Source organism: Salvelinus sp. IW2-2015, unplaced genomic scaffold (genome assembly GCF_002910315.2).
Source record: "Salvelinus sp. IW2-2015 unplaced genomic scaffold, ASM291031v2 Un_scaffold1854, whole genome shotgun sequence".
Lineage (NCBI taxonomy): Eukaryota > Metazoa > Chordata > Actinopteri > Salmoniformes > Salmonidae > Salvelinus > Salvelinus sp. IW2-2015.
In genome coordinates, this window is record NW_019943219.1 from 89,933 (window position 1) to 111,037 (window position 21,105).

The following is a 21,105-nucleotide window of genomic DNA, read 5'->3' on the forward strand; positions in this document are numbered from 1 at the left end:
TAAAATATATTGTAATCAGACTACAGATACTTTTGAAAAAGTAGATTATTACTTCTAGAATTACTTTTAAATTCCGAAAAGATGTTTCCGCAAAACATTTTTGGACACGTTTCTGTTTTCTCAATGATATTCAAATCAGCATTTAAAAAAAGGCGCAAGTTTAATTTTGTTGGTAACACTTGCGTGAGTCTGACCACCAATCAAGACCACTATGATGACACACCAAATGATGACCACCAATCAGAGACCACTATGATGCCACACCAAATGGTGACCACCAATCAGAGACCACTATGATGACACACCAAATGGACCACCAATGGGACCATAGTGGTCTCTGATTGGTGGTCATCATTTGGTGTGTCATCATAGTGGTCTCTGATTGGTGGTCATCATTTGGTGTGTCATCATAGTGGTCTCTAATTGGTGGTCAACATTTGGTGTGTCATCATAGTGGTCTCTGATTGGTGGTCACCATTTGGTGTGGCATCATAGTGGTCTCTGATTGGTGGTCATCATTTGGTGTGTCATCATAGTGGTCTCTGATTGGTGGTCAGACTCACGCAAGTGTTACCAACAAAATTAAACTTGCGCCTTTTTTTAAATGCTGATTTGAATATCATTGAGAAAACAGAAACGTGTCCAAAAATGTTTTGCGGAAACATCTTTTCGGAATTTAAAAGTAATTCTAGAAGTAATAATCTACTTTTTCAAAAGTATCTGTAGTCTGATTACAATATATTTGCTGGTAATTTAACAGATTACAGTTACAGTTTTTGGATAACCCGTTACATGTCATCAGTTACTCCCCAACCATGATTGTTTAACTGCTCTCTATTTCTAACTTTACTCTCTCCATCACCACAGTCGATCGATATCGGCCCCGGACCAGACGGGTCATTCTCTGGGTCAGAACCTGGACGAGTCCCCTTACCTGGAGCCATTCCTTCACGAGCTTCATGATGAGGAGCAACAGCACCCTCTGCAGGACAACCCACGACCCAACGTACTGCCGCCTCGTCACTCCCACAGCCTGCAGCTGATGGACAAGATGGACCGCAAGCTGAAGAAGAAACGGCGTAACAAACAGAGGAAACACCAGAGAAACGGACAGTTTAATGACCTCTGGGTTCGCATCGAAGAGAGGTGAGATGGTTGTGCTGTGTGTTACTGATCTAGTGAGAAAAACCCTAAAGATTTTAGTACTACAATGATATAAGTGTACAGTCAGTTGGGTCGTAGGTTCAATTCCCACAGAGATCGCTTTGGATAAAAGCATCTGCTAAATGGTATATATTAAATAACTATGGGTGATGATTAGCATACTAGCATCTTATTGGGTCGGCAGGTAGACTACTGGTTAGAGTGTTGGGCCGGTAACCGAAAGGTTGCTAGATCGAATCCCCGAGCTGACAARGTAAAAATCTGTCGTCCTGAACAAGGCAGTTAACCCACTGTTCCTAGGCCGTCATTGTAAATGCGAATTTGTTCTTAACTGACTTGCCTCGTTAAATAAAAATATTATGATGTTATGTTTCTTAAATGGTGACATCACAGGTATTACATTCACCTCGTCAAGACAGTTGGTCCAGTTGAGAAGCAAATCTTGTCCTCGGTAGCTATCACTTTACGGCTTAAAGTCTGGCCAGTGTACTTGTCAGTACTCGGTGTTACTGCTCTGTCAAGGGGGATCTAACCTTTAACTGACACTTCCTGTTAGAGAGACCATGGCAGGCACAACCACCCATCATATCACATCACAAACCACCCCATTAATACGTTTTTTTCCCCCCTCAACATACATGTTATTTATGGGAATTTGTCAAGACTGGTTTTCTACTGGTTCAGTGTTATGGAAAGGAAATACGTCTAGGAAGATTGTAGCTGCAGGCAAGAGAACTTTGTGACAAAAACATGTTCCTATTTTCACAAATTTGACTAAGATCACAAAGAGAGCATTGTTAAATTTGTTATAAAGAATAACCACACAATTGTTAACATGGTTGATTCTCTGACTGATTGGTTATATATAAATATAGGGTCAGTTTCCTAAACCCGGGACTGAAAAGCTCAATGGAAACGGTCAATTGATAAGGGAAAACAGCCTTTAGTTTAATATAAAATATGCAGGAATTATTATAGACAAAAGTCATGTAATATCTTGACCGATTTAGCTTTTTAACTGTCAAGGCTGACAAAGAGATGAATGCTAAATTCAAAATAATCCTTTTAGTCATTCAGTTGTCTTCCTCCACGCGGCCAATAGGAGTTGTTAAATCTATCCTGAGGCAATGGGGCGAATGGGTGGCAACTCTCTCCTGATTCGAACCGGCCAGCCGTTTGTTGAGCCAGCCGTTTATTCTCCATCATGTTGACACAGATGGAGGGTATGAATGTATTTTACAATTTTCAAACACTGAAACAATTTATCCCAACTTCCATTTCTGTGTTTCTGCCTGCTGAAAGTCCAGGATGTGTTAGATGGAAGGCTCTCTCCAGTCCTCGACTCCTGTTTCCAGACTTTATTTATTCTCCATGGAAAATAAAGCTGAACATTTAGAGTGCATTGCAAATGGCACCCTATTCCCTATGGGCCCTGGTCAACAGTAGTGCACCCTATTCCCTATGGGCGCTGGTCAACAGTAGTGCACCCTATTCCCTATGGGCGCTGGTCAACAGTAGTGCACCCTATTCCCTATGGGCCCCGGTCAACAGTAGTGTACTCTATTCTCTATAGGCCCTGGTCAACAGTGGTGCACCCTATTCCCTCTGGGCCCTGGTCAACAGGAGTGCACCCTATTCCCTATAGACCCCTGGTCAACAGTAGTGCACCTATTCCCTATGGGCCCTGGTCAACAGTGTGCACCCTATTCCCATAGCCCTGGTCAACAGTGTGCACCCTATTCCTATGGGCCTGGTCAACAGTAGTGCACCCTATTCCCTATGGGCCCTGGTCAACAGTAGTGCCCCTATTCCCTATGGCCCTGGTCAACAGTAGTGCCCCTATTCCCTATGGGCCCTGGTCAACAGTAGTGCACCTATTCCCTATAGCCCTGGTCAACAGTAGTGCACCCTATTCCTATGGGCCTGGTCAACAGTAGTGCACCCTATTCCCTATGGCCCTGGTCAACAGCAGTGCACCCTATTCCCTATGGGCCCTGGTCAACAGTTGCACCCTATTCCTATAGACCCTGGTCAACAGTAGTGCACCCTATTCCTATGGGCCCTGGTCAACAGTAGTGCCCCTATTCCTATAGGCCCTGGTCAACAGTAGTGCCCCCTATTCCCTATAGACCCTGGTCAACAGTAGTGCAACCTATTCCCTATGGGCCCTGGTCAACAGTAGTGCACCCTATTCCCTATGGGCGCTGGTCAACAGTAGTGCACCCTATTCCCTATAGACCTGGTCAACAGTAGTGCCCCTATTCCCTATAGCCCTGGTCAACAGTAGTGCCCCCTATTCCCTATAGCCTGGTCAACAGTAGTGCCCCTATTCCCTCTGGGCCTGGCCAACAGTAGTGCCCCTATTCCCTGGGCCCTGGTCACAGTAGTGCCCCTATTCCCTATGGGCCCTGGTCAACAGTAGTGCACCCTATTCCCTCTGGGCCCTGGTCAACAGTAGTGCACCCTATTCCCTACAGGCCCTGGTCAACAGTAGTGCACCCTTTTCCCTATGGCCCTGGTCAACAGTAGTGCACCCTATTCCCTATGGGCCCTGGTCACAGTAGTGCACCCTATTCCCTATGGGCGCTGGTCAACAGTAGTGCACCCTATTCCCTATGGGCCCTGGTCAACAGTAGTGCACCCTATTCCCTACAGGCCCTGGTCAACAGTAGTGCACCCTATTCCCTCTGGCCCTGGTCAACAGTAGTGCACCCTATTCCTACAGGCCCTGGTCAAACAGTAGTGCACCCTATTCCTATGGGCGCTGGGTCAACAGTAGTGCCCCCTATTCCCTATGGGCCCTGGTCAACAGTAGTGCACCCTATTCCCTATAGACCCTGGTCAACAGTAGTGCACCCTATTCCCTATAGACCCTGGTCAACAGTAGTGCACCCTATTCCCTATGGGCGCTGGTCACTATAAAGGTTATGGGGACAGAGCCATAGACAATCCCAGTCCTGAAATGAAACCCTCCTGATGTTTCTAGACACATGTAGTCTACTTAAGGTCTGGATAAATGTTTTCATTCATATTCTGGACTTTGATCCAGGAACGGTAGCCTGCAGAGTTTCTCTAAACATATGGTAGTTTGTACCAAAACAGAATAAAACAGAATAAAATGGATACTTATTGTGAAAGTACCTTTCTAAAAGGAACAGGCGTAGGTTGTATCCAAGAAAGCTGCTGCCTGYCTGCTGTTGCCAAGACCAATCAATGAGAAGGAAATATTATTAAGTACAAGCATATGCCCGGTGATGAAAAGAGTTCCAGACTGATTAAATATGCTGGGTAAGTTGGACCTCTGGTCAGTCCAATGTGAGTCTGAAAAGGMACCCTATTCCCTATATAGTGTACTACTTTAGACCAGAGTCCTATGGGCCCTGATGCACTATTTAGGAATTATGTTTCCATTTGGAATGCTCCCTAGTCATCRCAGGCCTGCTGACATYCACCATTTTACCAGGGTTCAGTYCTTTCCTTTCAAGTTGAAATATGTGGCAATTACAACTTCAATTGAACATTTGTATAATGAATTTAATTAGATTTTTTTTAGAATTTCTGTATATTTTTATTTTCTTTACTAATGGGAGTTAGTTACTGGGTTGGCTTTTCTCTCATCCAATGACAGCAGGCAGAGAAACCGGTCTGTTTGTTGTGATTGGCTGAGACCCAGTCAGCCTATCCCCAGTTCCTGGTTCTAACAGGCATGGCTACATTAAACAGGACACTCTTTTCAAGCTATTTCGCCTGGTGGGCGCTGCTATGGATTGGACATAGATTTTAGCGCAAATACCGGTGAGTCAGTCAGTGTCGATAACTAGTTGAGTAGTCGCTCATGTCCGGATTGTGTAATCTATTCAACACATCGCTAAACCGTCGAGTACAGACTGGCTAAACCTCAGTAACGGACGATACTGATTCTTCAGAAAAAATATGAAGTAAACAACTGGAATCGCTGAATTCACGTTATGTTTGCTATTTCATGCGGCCACAGAATAGACAGAAGCCAAACAAATGATTGTGGGTTCCAATTTCGCATTGTTTAAAGTTGAGATATATTATTCACGCAAAGTAATGAGACTGGGTGTGTAAATATGGTCAAATTGGTCTCCTGTATAGGCCCTCGAACACATAAACTAAATAAAACTAAAACCATCAGATTAAAAGTTTTTAATGAAGCCAGCAACGCAAATAATTAATCTCAGTGATTGACAGGTATCCTATATACACTACATTACCGAAAGTATGTGGACAACTACTCGTCAAACATCTCATTCCAAAATCATGGCCATTAATATGGAGTTGGTCCCCCCCTTTGCTGCTATAACAGCCTCCACTCTTCCTGGAAGGCTTTCCACTAGATGTTGGAACATTGCTGCGGAGACTTGCTTCCATTCAGCCACAAGAGCATTAGTGAGGTCGGGCACTGATGTTGGGCGATTAGGCCTGGCTCGCAGGCGGCGTTCCAATTCATCCCAAAGGTGTTTGACGGGGTTGAGGTCAGGGTTCTGTGTAGGCCAATCAAGTTCTTCCACATCGATCCCGACAAACCATTTCTGTATGGACATCGCTTTGTGCACGGGGGCATTGTCATGCTGAAACAGAAAAGGGCTTTCTCCAAACTGTTGCCACAAAGTTGGAAGCACAGAATCGTCCAGAATGTCATTGTATGCTGTAGCGTTACGATTTCCCTTCACTGGAACTAAGGGGCCCGAACCATGAAAAACATTATTCCTCCTCCACCAAACTTTACAGTTGGCACTATGCATTGGGGCAGGTAGCTTTCTCCTGGCATCTGCCAAACCCAGATTCCTCCGTCGGACTGCCAGATGGTGAAGCGTGATTCATCACTCCAGAGAACGTGTTTCCACTGCTCCAGAGTCCAATGGTGGCGAGCTTTACACCACTTGGCATTGAGCATTGTGATCTTAGGCTTGTGTGCGGCTTCTCGGTCCTGAAAACCCATTTCATGAAGCTCCCGACGAACAGTTCTTGTGCTGACGTTGTTGCTTCCAGAGGCAGTTTGGAACTCGGTAGTGAGTGTTGTAACCGAGGACAGATTTTTACACGCTACGCGCTTTAACACTCGGCGGTCCCGTTCGGTGAGTTTGTGTGGTCTACCACTGAGCCATTGTTGCTCCTAGACGTTTCCACTTCACAATAACAGCACTTACAGTTGACCGGGGGGCAGCTCAAGCAGGGCAGGAATTTGACAAACTGACTTGTTGGAAAGGTGGCATCCTATGACGGTGCCAAGTTGAAAGTCATTGAGCTCTTCAGTCAGGCCCATTCTACAGCCAATGTTTGTCTATGGAGATTGTATGTCTGTATGCTCGATTTTATACACCTGTCAGCAACGGGGGTGTGGCTGAAAAAGCTGAATCCACTAATTTGAAGAGGTGTCCACATACTTTTATATATAGAGTATATATTATACATCGTTCACTTTTGGGAAAGCTACCAAGTGGCTGGACCAGTTATCTAATGTTAATTTGAACACATCTAAATTATGTTCTTATAAGAAAGATTGTCAGCTATAAAGTGTAAACCCACTAGAGTTTAATTTACCAATGAGGTCCCAGGCGGAGGGTTCGCAACTGAATGTGGACGCGCATTGAATCCCACACCTACAGTCCACTACCTGAMAACAGTCCACTACCTGACAACAGTCCACTACCTGACAACAGTCCACTACCTGACAACAGTCCACTATCTGACAACAGTCCACTACCTGACAACAGTCCACTACCTGACAACAGTCCACTACCTGACAACAGTCCACTACCTGACAACAGTCACTACATGAAACAGTCACTCCTGACACAGTCCCTCTGACTGACAACAGTCCAAGGTTCTAGAGTTCTGGAGATCTCTGTTTGGCATCTTCATGTGGTATTAGCAGTTAAAGGTATACTCAGTAAGACAGCACCAAATATTGAGATGAGTGAGATGCAAGACTTCGCTCTCACACAGTCACACAGAGTATCTGCACATGTGCACGGGTTCGCTTCACACTGTTACAGCGAGGTAGCCAGGACAATCAAACAGGAAGAAGATTGAGCCTCACGCATTAACGCTATTAGTTGTTGCGGAAATTTACCCACTATGAGTTTTTTTTTTGCATCTACGTCATATTGCTGAGTCTACCTTTCACTAGGAACAAATCAATGTTGGGATCATGTAGAAACAGTTCAACTAGGAACAGAATCCATGTTAGGGATCATGTAGAAACAGTTCAACTAGGAACAGAATCCATGTTAGGGATCATGTAGAAACAGTCAACTAGGACATAATGTTAGGGATCATGTAGAAACAGTTCAACTAGGAACAGAATGTTAGGGATCATGTAGAAACAGTTCAATAGGAACAGAATCCATGTTAGGGATCATGTAGAAACAGTTCAACTAGGAACAGAATCAATGTTAGGGATCATGTAGAAACAGTTCAACTAGGAACAGAATCAATGTTGGGATCATGTAGAAACAGTTCAACTAGGAACAGAAAATGTTAGGAGATCATGTAGAAACAGTTCAACTAGGAACGTATCAATGTTAGGGATCATGTAGAAACAGTTCAACTAGGAACAGAATCAATGTTAGGGATCATGTAGAAACAGTTCAACTAGGAACAGAATCAATGTTAGGATCATGTAGGAAACAGTTCAACTAGGAACAGTATCAATGTTAGGGATCATGTAGAAGATTCAACTAGGAACAGAATCCATGTTAGGGATCATGTAGAAACAGTTCAACTAGGAACATAATGTTAGGGATCATGTAGAAACAGTTCAACTAGGAACAGAATGTTAGGGATCATGTAGAAACAGTTCAACTAGGAACATAATGTTAGGGATCATGTAGAAACAGTTCAACTAGGAACAGAATGTTAGGGATCATGTAGAAACAGTTCAACTAGGAACAGAATGTTAGGGATCATGTAGAAACAGTTCAACTAGGAAAACGTAGAACAGATCCTCTGTGAGTGACAGGTTTCTGTTGATAGAACATACACAAGTGTTGCTGTTTTGTTTAGGAAAGTCATATTGAGATGACTTCATATATTATTTCAGGAGAGTCTGAGACCATGTGTTGGCAGGGATGTGTGCCTCATCTCTCAACCCACAGATGGACATAACAAACTGATTACTATCCAATATTAATCTAACATGCAATCTTCTTGTCTCTCTGGTCTCTCAGCACCACAAGTCGAGTCCCTCCTCCTCGCTGGTCCGTATTATTAATGGTTACATCACCGTACGGCTACCACCAAGACTACGAGAGACGCCACGCCCACGGCAGAGCCAATTACAACAGGTTGTTGTCAGGCTCCTCCGCATCTACGCCCCTGTGTGTCCTCTGGTTTTTTTATAGTGTTGGGTCATATCTGGACTCTCTAGTAGCAGGTCTGTACAGGAGGTTACTGGTTCAAAACCCTCCTGCTAACATCTGGACTCTCTAGTAGCAGGTCTGTACAGGAGGTTACTGGTTCAAAACCCTCCTGCTAACATCTCTGGACTCTCTAGTAGCAGGTCTGTACAGGAGGTTACTGGTTCAAAACCTAATGCTAACATCTGGACTCTCTAGTAGCAGGTCTGTACAGGAGGTTACTGGTTCAAAACCCTCTGCTAACATCGTGGACTCTCTAGTAGCAGGTCTGTACAGGAGGTTTTGGTTCAAAACCTCTCTGCTAATCTGGACTCTCTAGTAGCAGGTATGTACAGGAGGTTACTGGTTCAAACTCCTCCTGGACTCTAGTATCAGCTCTAGTCTAAAGCACGAGGTTATTGGTTCAAATCCCTCTGCTCGCAATGAATATCTATTTCAACACCACTGAGGGTGAATCAAAACTTTCCTTACGTCATATTTTCAGTAATCATGCATTGATGTTGAGTGACAATGTGACTTAAAGGGTACTTCAGGATTTTGGCAATTAAGCCATTGATGTACTTTCCCAGAGTCAGATAAACTCATGGATACATTTGTATGTCTCTGCATCTAGTATGAAGAAAATGAACAGGTAGTTTTCGCCAGCCAATGCTAACTAAGCGTTAGCACAATGCCTGGAAGTCTATGTTATCTACTAGCATGCAATTGCGCTAGCGCTAGTTAGCAACTTTCTTCAAACTGCCATCAGGGGCATAACAATGGTATCCACAAGTTCATCTGACTCTGGAGAAGTAGATAAAGGGCTTAATTGCCCAAATCCTGCAGCATCCCTTTAATGGAAGTTAGGATTTGCCCCAAGTCCTGCCAGCATCCCTTTAATGGAAGTTAGGATTTGCCCAAATCCTGCAGCATCCCTTTAATGGAAGTTAGGATTGCCAAATCCTGCACCATCCTTTATGGAATTAGGATTTGCCCAAATCCTGCAGCATCCTTTAATGGAAGTTAGGATTTGCCCAATCCTGCAGCATCCTTTTATGGAAGTTAGGATTTGCCCAAGTCCTGCAGCATCCCTTTAATGGAAGTTAGGTTTGCCCAAATCCTGCAGCATCCCTTTTAATGGAAGTTAGGATTGCCAAGTCCTGCAGCATCCTTTAATGGAAGTTAGGATTTGCCCAAGTCCTGCAGCATCCTTTAATGGAAGTTAGGATTTGCCCAAATCCTGCAGGCATCCCTTTAATGGAAGTTAGGATTTGCCCAAGTCCTGCAGCATCCCTTTAATGGAAGTTAGATTATGCCCAAGTCCTGCAGCATCCCTTTAATGGTAGTTAGGATTGCCAAATCCGGTCTCAACTGGATCTTTTTACGTGTTTATTATTTCAAAAAAATAAAAAAAATTAATTTTTTTTTTTACAGCAGCAATGTATTATAATAACCAAACGGCTCTTAGTCTAACAAGATTGTTTTCTTCCAACCCCTTAATCAATTATTCTTCACTTTTTGAAGAATGTGTTTTGGTATCGCATAAAACTGTGGGAATTGTATATATCTTACATATTATATGAATGTATTTTAGAAATATGACATTTTGATGGTTGAATTTGTTTTTGTTTATTTGTTGTTGTTTATAAATAGAACAGTCTATTTTCTAGACTAATGCTGGTACTAAACACCATAACCCTATTGACAGCTGGTTCCGATCTGTTTGTCTGTCTTGGCATTGACCATTGGGCAGGGGTACTTGAATCGACCGCGTCCATAATCGCTGTTTTATGTTACCACTGATAATATATTGCATCCACCGGTAGCCCAGTTAAATCAGTCCTTGATTTAGAGGCAATCAGCAGTGGATAGCTTTCAGGTCAAGTTTTGAATGCTATGTTTTAGGCGTTGTCAAGACACACAAATATACCTGGAACAGGCTACATATCTCTTCTACGTTGAAATGTGACGTCGGGGAAAAACATCCAAACCAGTGTTATCTAACGCTTGTCGGGAGAAAGTCCAACCGTGTTGTACGTTTTGTTTGGGAGAAACGATCCAACCAGTGTTGTCTAGGCTTGTGTCTGGGAAAACGACCCAAACCAGTGTTATCTACGCGTGTTGTTGGAGAAACGACCAAACCAGTAGTTATCTACGGTTGTTGTCTGGGAGAAAACCCAACAGTGTTATCTACGGCTTGTTGTCTGGGAGAAACGACCCAAACCAGTGTTGTCTACGGTTGTTGTCTGGGAGAAACGATCCAAACCAGTGTTGTTACGGCTTGTTGTTGGGAGAAACGACCCAAACCAGTGTTATCTACGGCTTGTTGTCTGGAGAAACGATCCAAACCAGTGTTGTCTACGGCTTGTTGTCTGGGAGAACGATCCAACCAGTGTTGTCTACGGCTTGTTGTCTGGGAGAAACGATCCAAAACAGTGTTGTCTACGGCTTGTTTGACTGGGAGAAACGATCCAAACCAGTGTTGTCTACGCTTGTTTGTCTGGAGAAACGATCCAACAGTGTTGTCTACGGCTTGTTGTCTGGAGAAACGAGATCCAAACACAGTGTTGTCTACGGCTTTTCTGGGAGAAACGACCAAACCAGTGTTGTCTACGGCTTGTTGTTGGGAAAACGATCCAAACCAGTGTTGTTCTAGCGGCTTGTTGTCTGGAGAACGATCCAAACCAGTGTTGTCTACGGCTTGTTTGTCTGGGAGAACGATCCAAACCAGTGTTGTCTACGGCTTGTTGTCTGGAGAAACGATCAAACCAGTGTTGTCTACGGCTGTTGTCTGGGGAAACGTCCAAACGTTTTGTAACCTTGTGCTGGAAAACGTCCAACCCAGTGGTTGCTCTCACTGCATTGTTGTCTAGGAAAACGTCCAAACGCATGTTGCTTACGGCTGTTGTTCGGGAGAACGATCCAAACCAGTGTTAATCTACTGCTGATTGGATTTGTCTATCGTATGCTGAGAGATTATGTTTCATATATTTTTACATATGTGATTATTTTACAGGTGTACTTAGACTATGAATGGTATTTTAAGTTGGCATTTAAGTCCGATTTTAGTATCAAACATTCTTTCGACTTGTTGTTTGCACCAGATAGTGATTTTGTAGTCATTGTCATTCTCCGTCCAGCTCCATCAACTCTTAAGGCTGGTTTATACTAGTCAAACAACATGTCTGTAGACTAATGCGAATGACGTGTCACCGACCGTCTTAGACGACAGTAACATCACCTTAAGTTTTGATATTACTGACTGTATAGCAGCAGATTGATGAAATGATTGTATCCTGTGTAGCTCACTATGAATGCAGTTGCATCCTGTTGTAGTCTACTGAATTAGTTGTATCCTTTTGTAGCTCACTGAAATGAGTTGTATAAGGTTGATAGCTCACTGAAATTGAGTTGCATCCTGTTGTGCTCATTAAATGAGTTGTATCTCGTGTGTAGCTCACTGCAATGAGATTTATAAGGTTGTAGATCACTGAAATGAGTTGTATCCTTTTGTAGCTCAAGGTGGTTGGATGTAGCTATGAAATGAGTTGTTAAGGTTGTAGCTCCGAATGAGTTGATCTAGGTTGGTAGCTCACTTGATGAGTTGTATATCTGTATGTAGCTCACTGAAATGAGTTTGTATCCTTTTTGTACTCACTGAAATAGTGTTGTATCTAGTTGTGCTCACTGAAATTTTATAGTTGTAGCTCATGGCAAGTTTAAGTAGCTCACGAATGAGTTTGCTCACTGTTGTAGCTCACTGAATGAGTTGTATTCCTTTTGTAGCTCACTAGAAATGGAGTCTGTATCCTTTTGTAGCTCACTCGAAAGAGTTGTATAAGTTGATAGCTCACTGAAATGAGTTGTATAAGGTTGAGCTCACTGAAATGAGTTGCATCCTGTTGTAGTCACTGAATGAGTGGTTGTTCCTGTTGTAGCTCACTGTAATGAGTTGTATAGGTTGTAGCTCACTGAAAGAGTTGTTCCTGTTGTAGGCTCACTGAAATGAGTTGCATCCTGTTGTAGCTCACTGAAATGAGTTGTATCCTGTTGTAGCTCTGTAAATGAGTTGTATAAGGTTGTAGCTCACTGAAATGAGTTGTATCTTTTGTAGCTACACTGAAATGAGTTGTATCTTTTGTAGCTCACTGAAATGAGTTGCTATAAGGTTGTAGCTCACTGAAATGAGTTGTATAGGTTAGCTCACTGAAATGAGTTGTATCTGTTGTAGCTCCTGTAGATTGTATAGGTTGTAGCTCACTGAAATGAGTTGTATCCTTTTGTAGCTCACTGAAATGAGTTGTTAAAGGTTGTAGCTCACTGAAAATGAGTTGTATAAGGTTGTAGCTCACTGAAAATGAGCTTTGTATCCTGTTGTAGCTCACTGAAATGAGTTGTATCCTTTTGTAGCTCACTGAAATGATGTATCCTTTTGTAGTCACTGAATGAGTCGTGTATAGGTCTGTAGCATGAATGAGTTGTATAAGGTTGTAGCTCACTGAATGAGTTGCATCCTGTTGTAGCTCACTGAAATGAGTTGATTCTGTTTGTAGCTTCACGATGAGTTTGTAAGGTTGAGTCACTGAAATGAGTTGTACTGTGTGTAGCTCACTGAAATGAGTTGTTGCATCCTGTTGTAGCTCACTGAATGAGTTGTATCCTGTTGTCAGCTCATGTAATGAGTTGTATAAGGTTGTAGCTCACTGAAATGAGTTGTATCCTTTTGTAGCTCACTGAAATGAGTTGTATCCTTTTGTAGCTCACTGAAATGAGTTGTATAAGGTGTAGCTCACTGAAATTAGTTGTTATAAGTTGTAGGTCACTAAATGGTTTGTATCTTTTGTATCTCAATGAAATGAGTTGTATCCTTTTGTAGCTCACTGAAATGAGTGTATAAGGTTGTAGCTCACTGAAAGGAGTTTCTCCTGTTGTAGCTCACTGAAATGAGTTTCAGTCCTGTTGTAGCTACTGAATGAGTTGCATCCGTTGTAGCTCACTGAAATGAGTTGTATCCTGTTGTAGCTCACTGAAATGAGTTTATCCTGTTGTATCACTGAAATGAGTTGTATCCTTTGTAGCTCACTGAAATGAGTTGTTATCCTGTTGTAGCTCACTGAAATGAGTTGTATCCTTTTGTAGCTTCACTGAAATGAGTTGTATAAGGTTGTAGCTCACTGAAATGAGTTGTATCCTTTTGTAGCTCACTGAAAGAGTTACTAAGGTTGTAGCTCAGCTGAATTAGTTGTAACTCACTGACATTTAAATTGTGAGGCATGAGATGATTGAAATATTTTTTGCTAAAATGTGGAGAACAATAAAATATTTATCTAGTTAAACGTTTGAGTCGGATGACTTTGTTAGAACGTTCCAGAATCACTCAGAAGAGATGTCAAATCAAATCAAATCAAGTTTATTTTATATAGCCCTAAGTACATCAGCTAATATCTCGAAGTGCTGTACAGAAACCCAGCCTAAAACCCAAAACAGCAAGCAATGCATGTCATGTCTAATAAGACGAATCGGTACATTAGTAATCACATTTTCTGGTTTCTGGTATATTACCGTAATATACAACACTGGCATCTCTGCAGATTATTTAACTTTTATCTAAGCAGGTATTATTTAACTTTTATCTAAAAAGGCCTCTATCACAAGGGACATCTTCTGTTGTAGCACATTTAACGGATGGTCTGTGAGCTCCACACAACATGAGTGACATGGTATTTAACCCCCGGGCTGTTAGAGTACGATGCGGGCCCAAATGTTCCAGAATAATCCTTTCCCAAGCTCAAATGATCCAGAGACATGATACCTGGCAGATCTACTTATTGCCCCTTTTAAAAGACCAGGGAGGTTTTCATCTTTGGACAGCAAAATGGTGATAAAAAGAGAGGCGTTAAATTATGTTCTGTGGGTGTTTTCAGTCTGTTGCTGCCCTACCAGTTATTAACCTTAACTATGGCTGGCATCAGTAACTGTTGGAAAATATTCCTCCTGTACAGCACTAAAATGAATGGTGCTTTAGGGTAGAGCCTTTCGGAGGACCATTAAACCCTTTTAAACCCTACAGTGTAAGCTATACACCACAACCTCTATACCAGGCGGTGTCAGAGGAAGGCCCTAAACATTGTGAAAGACTCCAACCACTCTAGTCATAGACTGTTCTCTCTCTGCTACCGCACGGCAAGCGGTACCGGAGCACCAAGTCTAGGTCCAAGAGGCTTCTAAACAGCTTCTACCCCCAAGCCATAAGACTCCTGAACATCTAGTCAAATGGCTACCCAGACTATTCGCATTGCCCCCCCTCCACACCACTGCAACTCTCTGTTGTCATCTATGCATATTCACTTTAATTTACCTACATGTACATACTACCTCAACTAACCGGTGCCCCCTCACATTGACTCTGTATCGACACCCCCCTGTATATATTGTTATTTCATTTTTTACTGCTGCTCTACAATTACTTGTTACTTTTATCTCTTATACTTATCCGTATTTTTTGAAACTGCATTGTTGGTTAGGGGCTCGTAAGTAAGCATTTCACTGTAAGGTCTACCTACACCTGTTGTATTCGGCGCATGTGACTAATAACATTTGATTTGATTTGCTACGGTATCAGCAATGATAGGTAGGCAGCAATGGAGGTTCCTCAGAGGAGGAACGGGAAGACCATCCTCAGTTAACTTTATTAAAATAAAAATAGTGAAACATAAAAAAATGTATCCTTTTTAGATTAACTATACTAAATATATTCACGTCACCAAATAACTGATTAAAACACACTGTTTGGCAATGAAGGACTACAATACACTCAACAGCACCCACTAGGGACAACAATTTTCCGTCCTCTGGGTACATTGACTTGGTTCTCACCCCATTCCATAGACTTACACAGTAATTATGATGACTTCCGGAGGATGTCCTCCAACCTATCAGAGCTCTTGCAGCATAAACTGACATGTTTTCCGTCCAATCAAAGGATCAGATAATGAATCTAGTACCGAAAGCATAAGCTACAGTTAGCTAGCACTGCAGTGCATAAAATATGGTGAGTAGTTGACTCAAAGAGCGATAAAGACAATAGTTTAACAGTTTTTTAACAAATTAATTTCTTCAAAAAATTCTGGAGAAGCAGCAGAGAGAGAGATATATATTTTGTTGTATTTGTTTCTTCTTAGTTTTCCTTTCACTTAGCTAGCTAATGAAGCTAATTTAGCCAACTCAACATCTTGACTCAGGCGCTTACTTTTTGTCTAGGAAAACGCGTCAGCGAGGGTCCAACGTTACAGAGCCCTCAGCCCACTTGTTTAACATGATTTTTGAATGACTACCTCATCTCTGTTGCCCACACATACAATTATCTGTAAAGTCCCTCGGTCAAGCAGTGGCATTTCAAACACAACGATACAGGTGTCCTTCCTAACTCAGTTGCCGGAGAGGAATGAAACCGCTCAGGGATTTCACCATGAGACCAATGGGGACTTTAAAATAGTTATAGAGTTTAATGGCTGTGATGGGAGAAAACTAGGAATGAATCAACAACATTGTAGTTATTATTCCATAATACTAACCTAATTGACAGAGTGAATCGAAGGAAGTCTGTACAGAGAAAAAAATATTCCAAACACTCATCCTGTTTGCAACAAGGCACTAAAGTAATACTGCAAACAATGAGGCAAATCAATTCCCTTTTTGTCCTGAATACAAAGTGTTATGTTTGGGGAAAATCCAATACAACACATTACTGAGTACCACTCTCCATATTTTCAAGCATAGTGGTGGCTGCATCATGTTATGGGTATGCTTGTAATCATTAAGGACTGGGGAGTTTTTCAGGATAAACAATAAACAGAATGGAGCTAAGCACAGGAACAATCCTAGAGYAAAACCTGGTTCAGTCTGCTTTCCACCAGACACTGGGAGATTCATTCACCCCAATAACCTAAAACACAAGGCCAATTCTACACTGGAGTTGCTTACGAAGAAGACAGTGAATGTTCCTGAGTGGCCAAGTTACTGTTTTGACTTCAATCTACTTGAAAATCTATGACAAGACCTGAAAATAGTTGTCTCATAATGATCAACAATTTTACACTGCTTGAAGAATAAAAAAAAAATAATAGTAGGCGAATTTTACACAATCCAGGTATGAATAGCTCTTAGAGATTTGCCCAGAAAGACTCACAGCTGTAATCACTGCCAAAGGTGCTTCTACAAAGTATTGACTCAGGGGTGTGAATACTTATGTAAATGAAATATTTCTGAATTTCATTTTCAATAAATTTGAAAAAAATAAAAAATAAAACTGTTTTCACTTTGTCCAAAACATATATTTAATCCATTTTGAATTCAGGCTGTAACACAATCAAATTTGGAATAAGTCAAGGGGTAAGAAACCTTTCTGAAGGTACTGTATATGTATCTACCTCAATTACCTCATACACCTCCACATCGGCTCGGTACTAGTACCCCGTGTATATATCGTTACTCATTGTGTATTTATTACTCGTATTATGTTTTCTTTCTTTTTCTCTCTGCATTGTTGGGCATAGACCCGTAAGTAAGCATTTCACTCTTAGTTTACCAAGCATTGTGACAAATACAATTTGATTTGATTTTCTTCATGGCATAGTAATCCAAATGTATCATATTAGTTCTCAGTGTGTTCCCAAAAATCCAAACCCTTACCCAGTAAAGAAAATTAAGTTAAAAAATATTCTTAAGATAATTTTAGAATGAAAGGTGAAAATACGTATTTTAAGGACATTTTAAATATATATTTTCCAGACGTTAAAAATACGTATTTTACGGACGTTGAAATCAGGTTAATTTTCGGGTTCTGAAAGAATGTTGAAAAGACTTTCTCTACAATTTTTTTCATTTAAAAAAAAAACTGTATTGTAATGTACTGCAACCTGCTGCAGTGGTTCTCAAACCTCCTCGGGGACCAATCAGAATGTAGCTGTGGCTCTGAACTTTAACTTTGGATTTCATAGCTAGCTAAAACGGTTGCCTAGCAACAGACATCTTCAGAAGATTTGTAATAAGATATCTGAGAAATTCGAAAAATAACATCATTAAATCTTAAGATATTGTTGAGGAATTCCACTTATGAACTATCTTATGAACTTTTTAAAACGTTTTTTAAGGCCTAAGGGGTGTGTGTGAGTGGTGGAGAGGGCCGGAGGGGTGTGTGTGAGTGGATGGGAGGGCCTTAAGTTTTTTCTTTGTGAATCTGGGCCCTTGAGGATTAATTGACAAGTTGAATCAGGTGTGAGAGCTCTGGAATAGATCAATTACATGGAACTACCTAAGGTTCCCATAGAGAGGTTAGAGAACCACTACTCTAATGTATTGTGCTGTCCAGAACTTGTGAAAACAATAGATGTCTATGATTGGTTCAGATTTTCGTCCGGACCAGACCAACAATCTACGTCCGTGAATGAGATTCCCTAAAAAGCACGCCACTTCGATACAGCAATGACAGATTGAAGTGTTAAATCCACTTCAATCAGTGTAGATGAAGGGGAGGAGACGGGTTAAAGAAGGATTTTTTAAGCCTTGAGACAATTGAGACATGGATTGTGTATGTGTGCCATTCAGAGGGTGAATAGGCAAGACAAAATATTTAAGTGCCTTTGAACTGGGTATGGTAGTAGGTGCCAGGCGCACCGGTTTGTGTGTGTCAAGAACTACAACGCTGCTGGGTTTTTCACGCTCAATAGTTTCCCGATGTGTATCAAGAATGGTCCACCACCCAAAGGACATCCAGCCAACTTGACACAACTGTTGGAAGTATTGGAGTCAACATGGGTCAACATCCCTGTGGAACGCTTTCGACACCTCGTAGAGTCCATGTAAGTCAAATCAAATGTATTTATATAGCCCTTCTTACATCAGCTGATATCTCAAAGTGCTGTACAGAAACCCAGCCTAAAGCCCCAAACAGCAAGCAARGCAGGTGTAGAAGCAKGTAAGTAAGTAAGAAGTAACGTGATCCGGTACCGTGAAATTTATTATTATTGTTTTAACATTTATTTAACTTGGCAAGTCAGTTATTAACAAATTCTTATTTACAATGACGGCCTTCCCCGGCCAAACCCGGACGACGCTTGGCCAATAGTGTGCCGCCCTATGGGACTCCCAATCACGGCCGGATGTGATACAGCCTGGATTCGAACCAGGGACTGTAGTGACGCCTCTTGTACTGAGATGTCGTGCCTTAGACCTCTGTGCCACACAGGAGTAATTTGCCACCTTTTTTGATATTGAATGTTGTTAAATCTTCAACCAAAACCAAATATTAGATTAAGGGAACCTGAGTTTACAAATAACACAAAAATATGGATACTTCTTTAATTAATTTAATTTGCAAAGTTATGCAACACCCAATTCCCCTGTGTGAAAAAGTAATTTACCCCTCAATATCTATATCTATATATCTATATATATATATATAGCTGGTTATGCCACCTTTAGCTGCAATGACTTCCCGTTGATCAGCCTCTCACATCGCTGTGGAATTTTGGCCCCACTATTCCATGCAGAACCTCTTTACCTCAGCTATATTTCAAGCATGAACTGCTCGTTTCAAGTCCTGCCACAACATCTCAATTGGGATTAGGTCTGGACTTTAAACTAGGCCATTCCAAAACTTCAAATGTGTTGCTTTTATAAGCCATTTTTATGTCGACTTTGATTGTGTGTTTTGGATCATTGTCTTGCTGCGTGACCCAGCTGCACTTCAGCCCGCAGACGYWTGGCCTGTCATTCTCCTGTAGAACTCTCTGATACAGAGCAGAATTCATGGTTCCTTACTATTAAGGCAAGTCGTCCAGGTCCTGAGGCAGCAAAGCATCCCCAAACCCTCACACTACCACCACCATGCTGACCCCCAAACCATCACACTACCACCACCATGCTGACCCCCAAACCATCACACTACCACCACCATGCTGACCCCAAACCATCCCACTACCACCACCATGCTGGACCGTTGGTATGAGGTTCTTACTGTGGAATACACTGTTTGTTTTTTCGCCAGACATAATGGGAACCATCTCGTCCAGAAYGTTGATTCAAGTTTGCCAAAAGAAACACCTGGATGCATCTGGTTCATCCTCAAGACTCTTGGAAGACAGATGATTCAACGGTTAACTTTCTGTACAAAACATGGGTCCCATTCTGCCGGGTCCCATTAACATGGTGTTAGTGACTGGTGCAGCTGTTAGGCTCTATCATCTCCAAAGAAAACATAAGTATTCAGACCCTTTGCTATGATACTTTAAATTGAGCTCAGGTGCATCCTGTTTCCATTGATCATCCTTGAGATGTTTCTACAACTTGATTGGAGTCCACCTGTGGTAGATTCAATTGATTAAACATGATTTGGAAAGGTACACACCTGTCTAGATAAGTTCCCACAGTTGACAGTGCATGTCAGAGCAAAAACCAAGCCATGAGGTTGAAGGAATTGTCCATAATTCTTAAAGGCTTGTTTTTGGGCTACTTCGAAGTTACACCGCGGGCGCCATGGCCTTTCTCATTTCAGAAAAAAAATCTATTTCACTGTGATCCGCAGCTGCTGACTATCAGGCAGTGAGGCAGGCTGTTACTGAGTGAGTGGATGGGAGGGCCTAAGGGGTGTGTGTGTGTGGTGGAGAGGGCCTAAGGGGTGTGTGTGAGTGGTGGAGAGGGCCTAAGGGGTGTGTGTGAGTGGTGGAGAGGGCCTAAGGGGTGTGTGTGAGTGGTGGAGAGAGCCGGAGGCGTGTGTGTGAGTGGTGGAGAGAGCCTAAGAGTTGTGTGTGAGTGGTGGAGAGGGCCAGAGAGGTGTGTGTGAGTGGATGGGAGGGCCTAAGGGGTCTGTGTGCTGGGAGAGCACTGCTTACGCTAATCGGAACTACGAAACTCTGACATTTACGACTTGCTAACTGGTCGTAGTTATACAGGTTCAACAAATCAGCGAGTCGGAAATTTCAGGGTTTCCTAGTTCCGACTAGCATATACAGTTGAAGTCGAAAGTTTACATACACTTAGGTTGGAGTCATTAAACTTGTTTTTCAACCACTCCACAAATTTCTTGTCAACAAACTATAGTTTTGGCAAGTCTGTTAGGACATCTACTTTGTGCATGACACAAGTCATTTTTCCAACAATTGTTTACAGACAGATTATTTCACTTATAATTCACTGTATCACAATTCCAGTGGGTCAGAAGCTTACATACACTAAGTTTACATACACTAAGAAGTTTCTGATAGGCTAATTGACATAATTTGAGTCAATTGGAGGTGTATTTGTGGATGTATTTCAAGGCCTACCTTCAAACTCAGTGCCTCTTTGCTTGATTATCATGGGAAAATCAAAAGAATCTGCCAAAATTGTAGACTCCACAAGTCTGGTTCATCCTTGGGAGCATTCCGAATGCCTGAAGGTATCACGTTCATCTGTACAAACAATAGTACGCAAGTATAAACACCATGGGAAAACGCAGCCGTCATACCGCTCAGGAAGGAGACGCGTTCTGTCTCCTGGAGATGAACGTACTTTGGTGCGAGAAGTGCAAATCAATCCA

General features: G+C 42.1%; 1 protein-coding gene and 1 long non-coding RNA gene across 5 annotated transcripts in view; both read left to right on the top strand.

Moving 5' to 3' along the window:
• LOC112072204 (metalloprotease TIKI1-like) overlaps positions 1-1,422 on the top strand; it is a 48,743-nt gene extending 47,321 nt beyond the window's left edge. The window contains exon 3 of the mRNA XM_024139620.2: positions 868-1,422. Within this exon, the coding sequence (XP_023995388.2) occupies positions 868-1,150 (283 nt within the window). The 3' untranslated portion in view covers positions 1,151-1,422. The remainder of the gene's footprint in view (positions 1-867) is intronic.
• A 10,449-nt stretch (positions 1,423-11,871) lies between these two features.
• Positions 11,872-13,732, top strand: LOC112072205 (uncharacterized). 4 transcript variants are annotated; one of them, XR_002894274.2, is made up of 7 exons: positions 12,339-12,435; positions 12,524-12,577; positions 12,778-12,858; positions 12,923-12,952; positions 13,182-13,310; positions 13,427-13,446; positions 13,621-13,732. It is a non-coding gene; the product is annotated as an uncharacterized lncRNA (long non-coding RNA). The 4 variants fall into 4 exon arrangements; XR_011476132.1 differs by having other exon boundaries at positions 12,778-12,952; XR_011476133.1 differs by lacking the exons at positions 12,339-12,435; positions 12,524-12,577 and adding an exon at positions 11,872-11,916 and having other exon boundaries at positions 12,778-12,952.
• Positions 13,733-21,105: the final 7,373 nt, after the last annotated feature.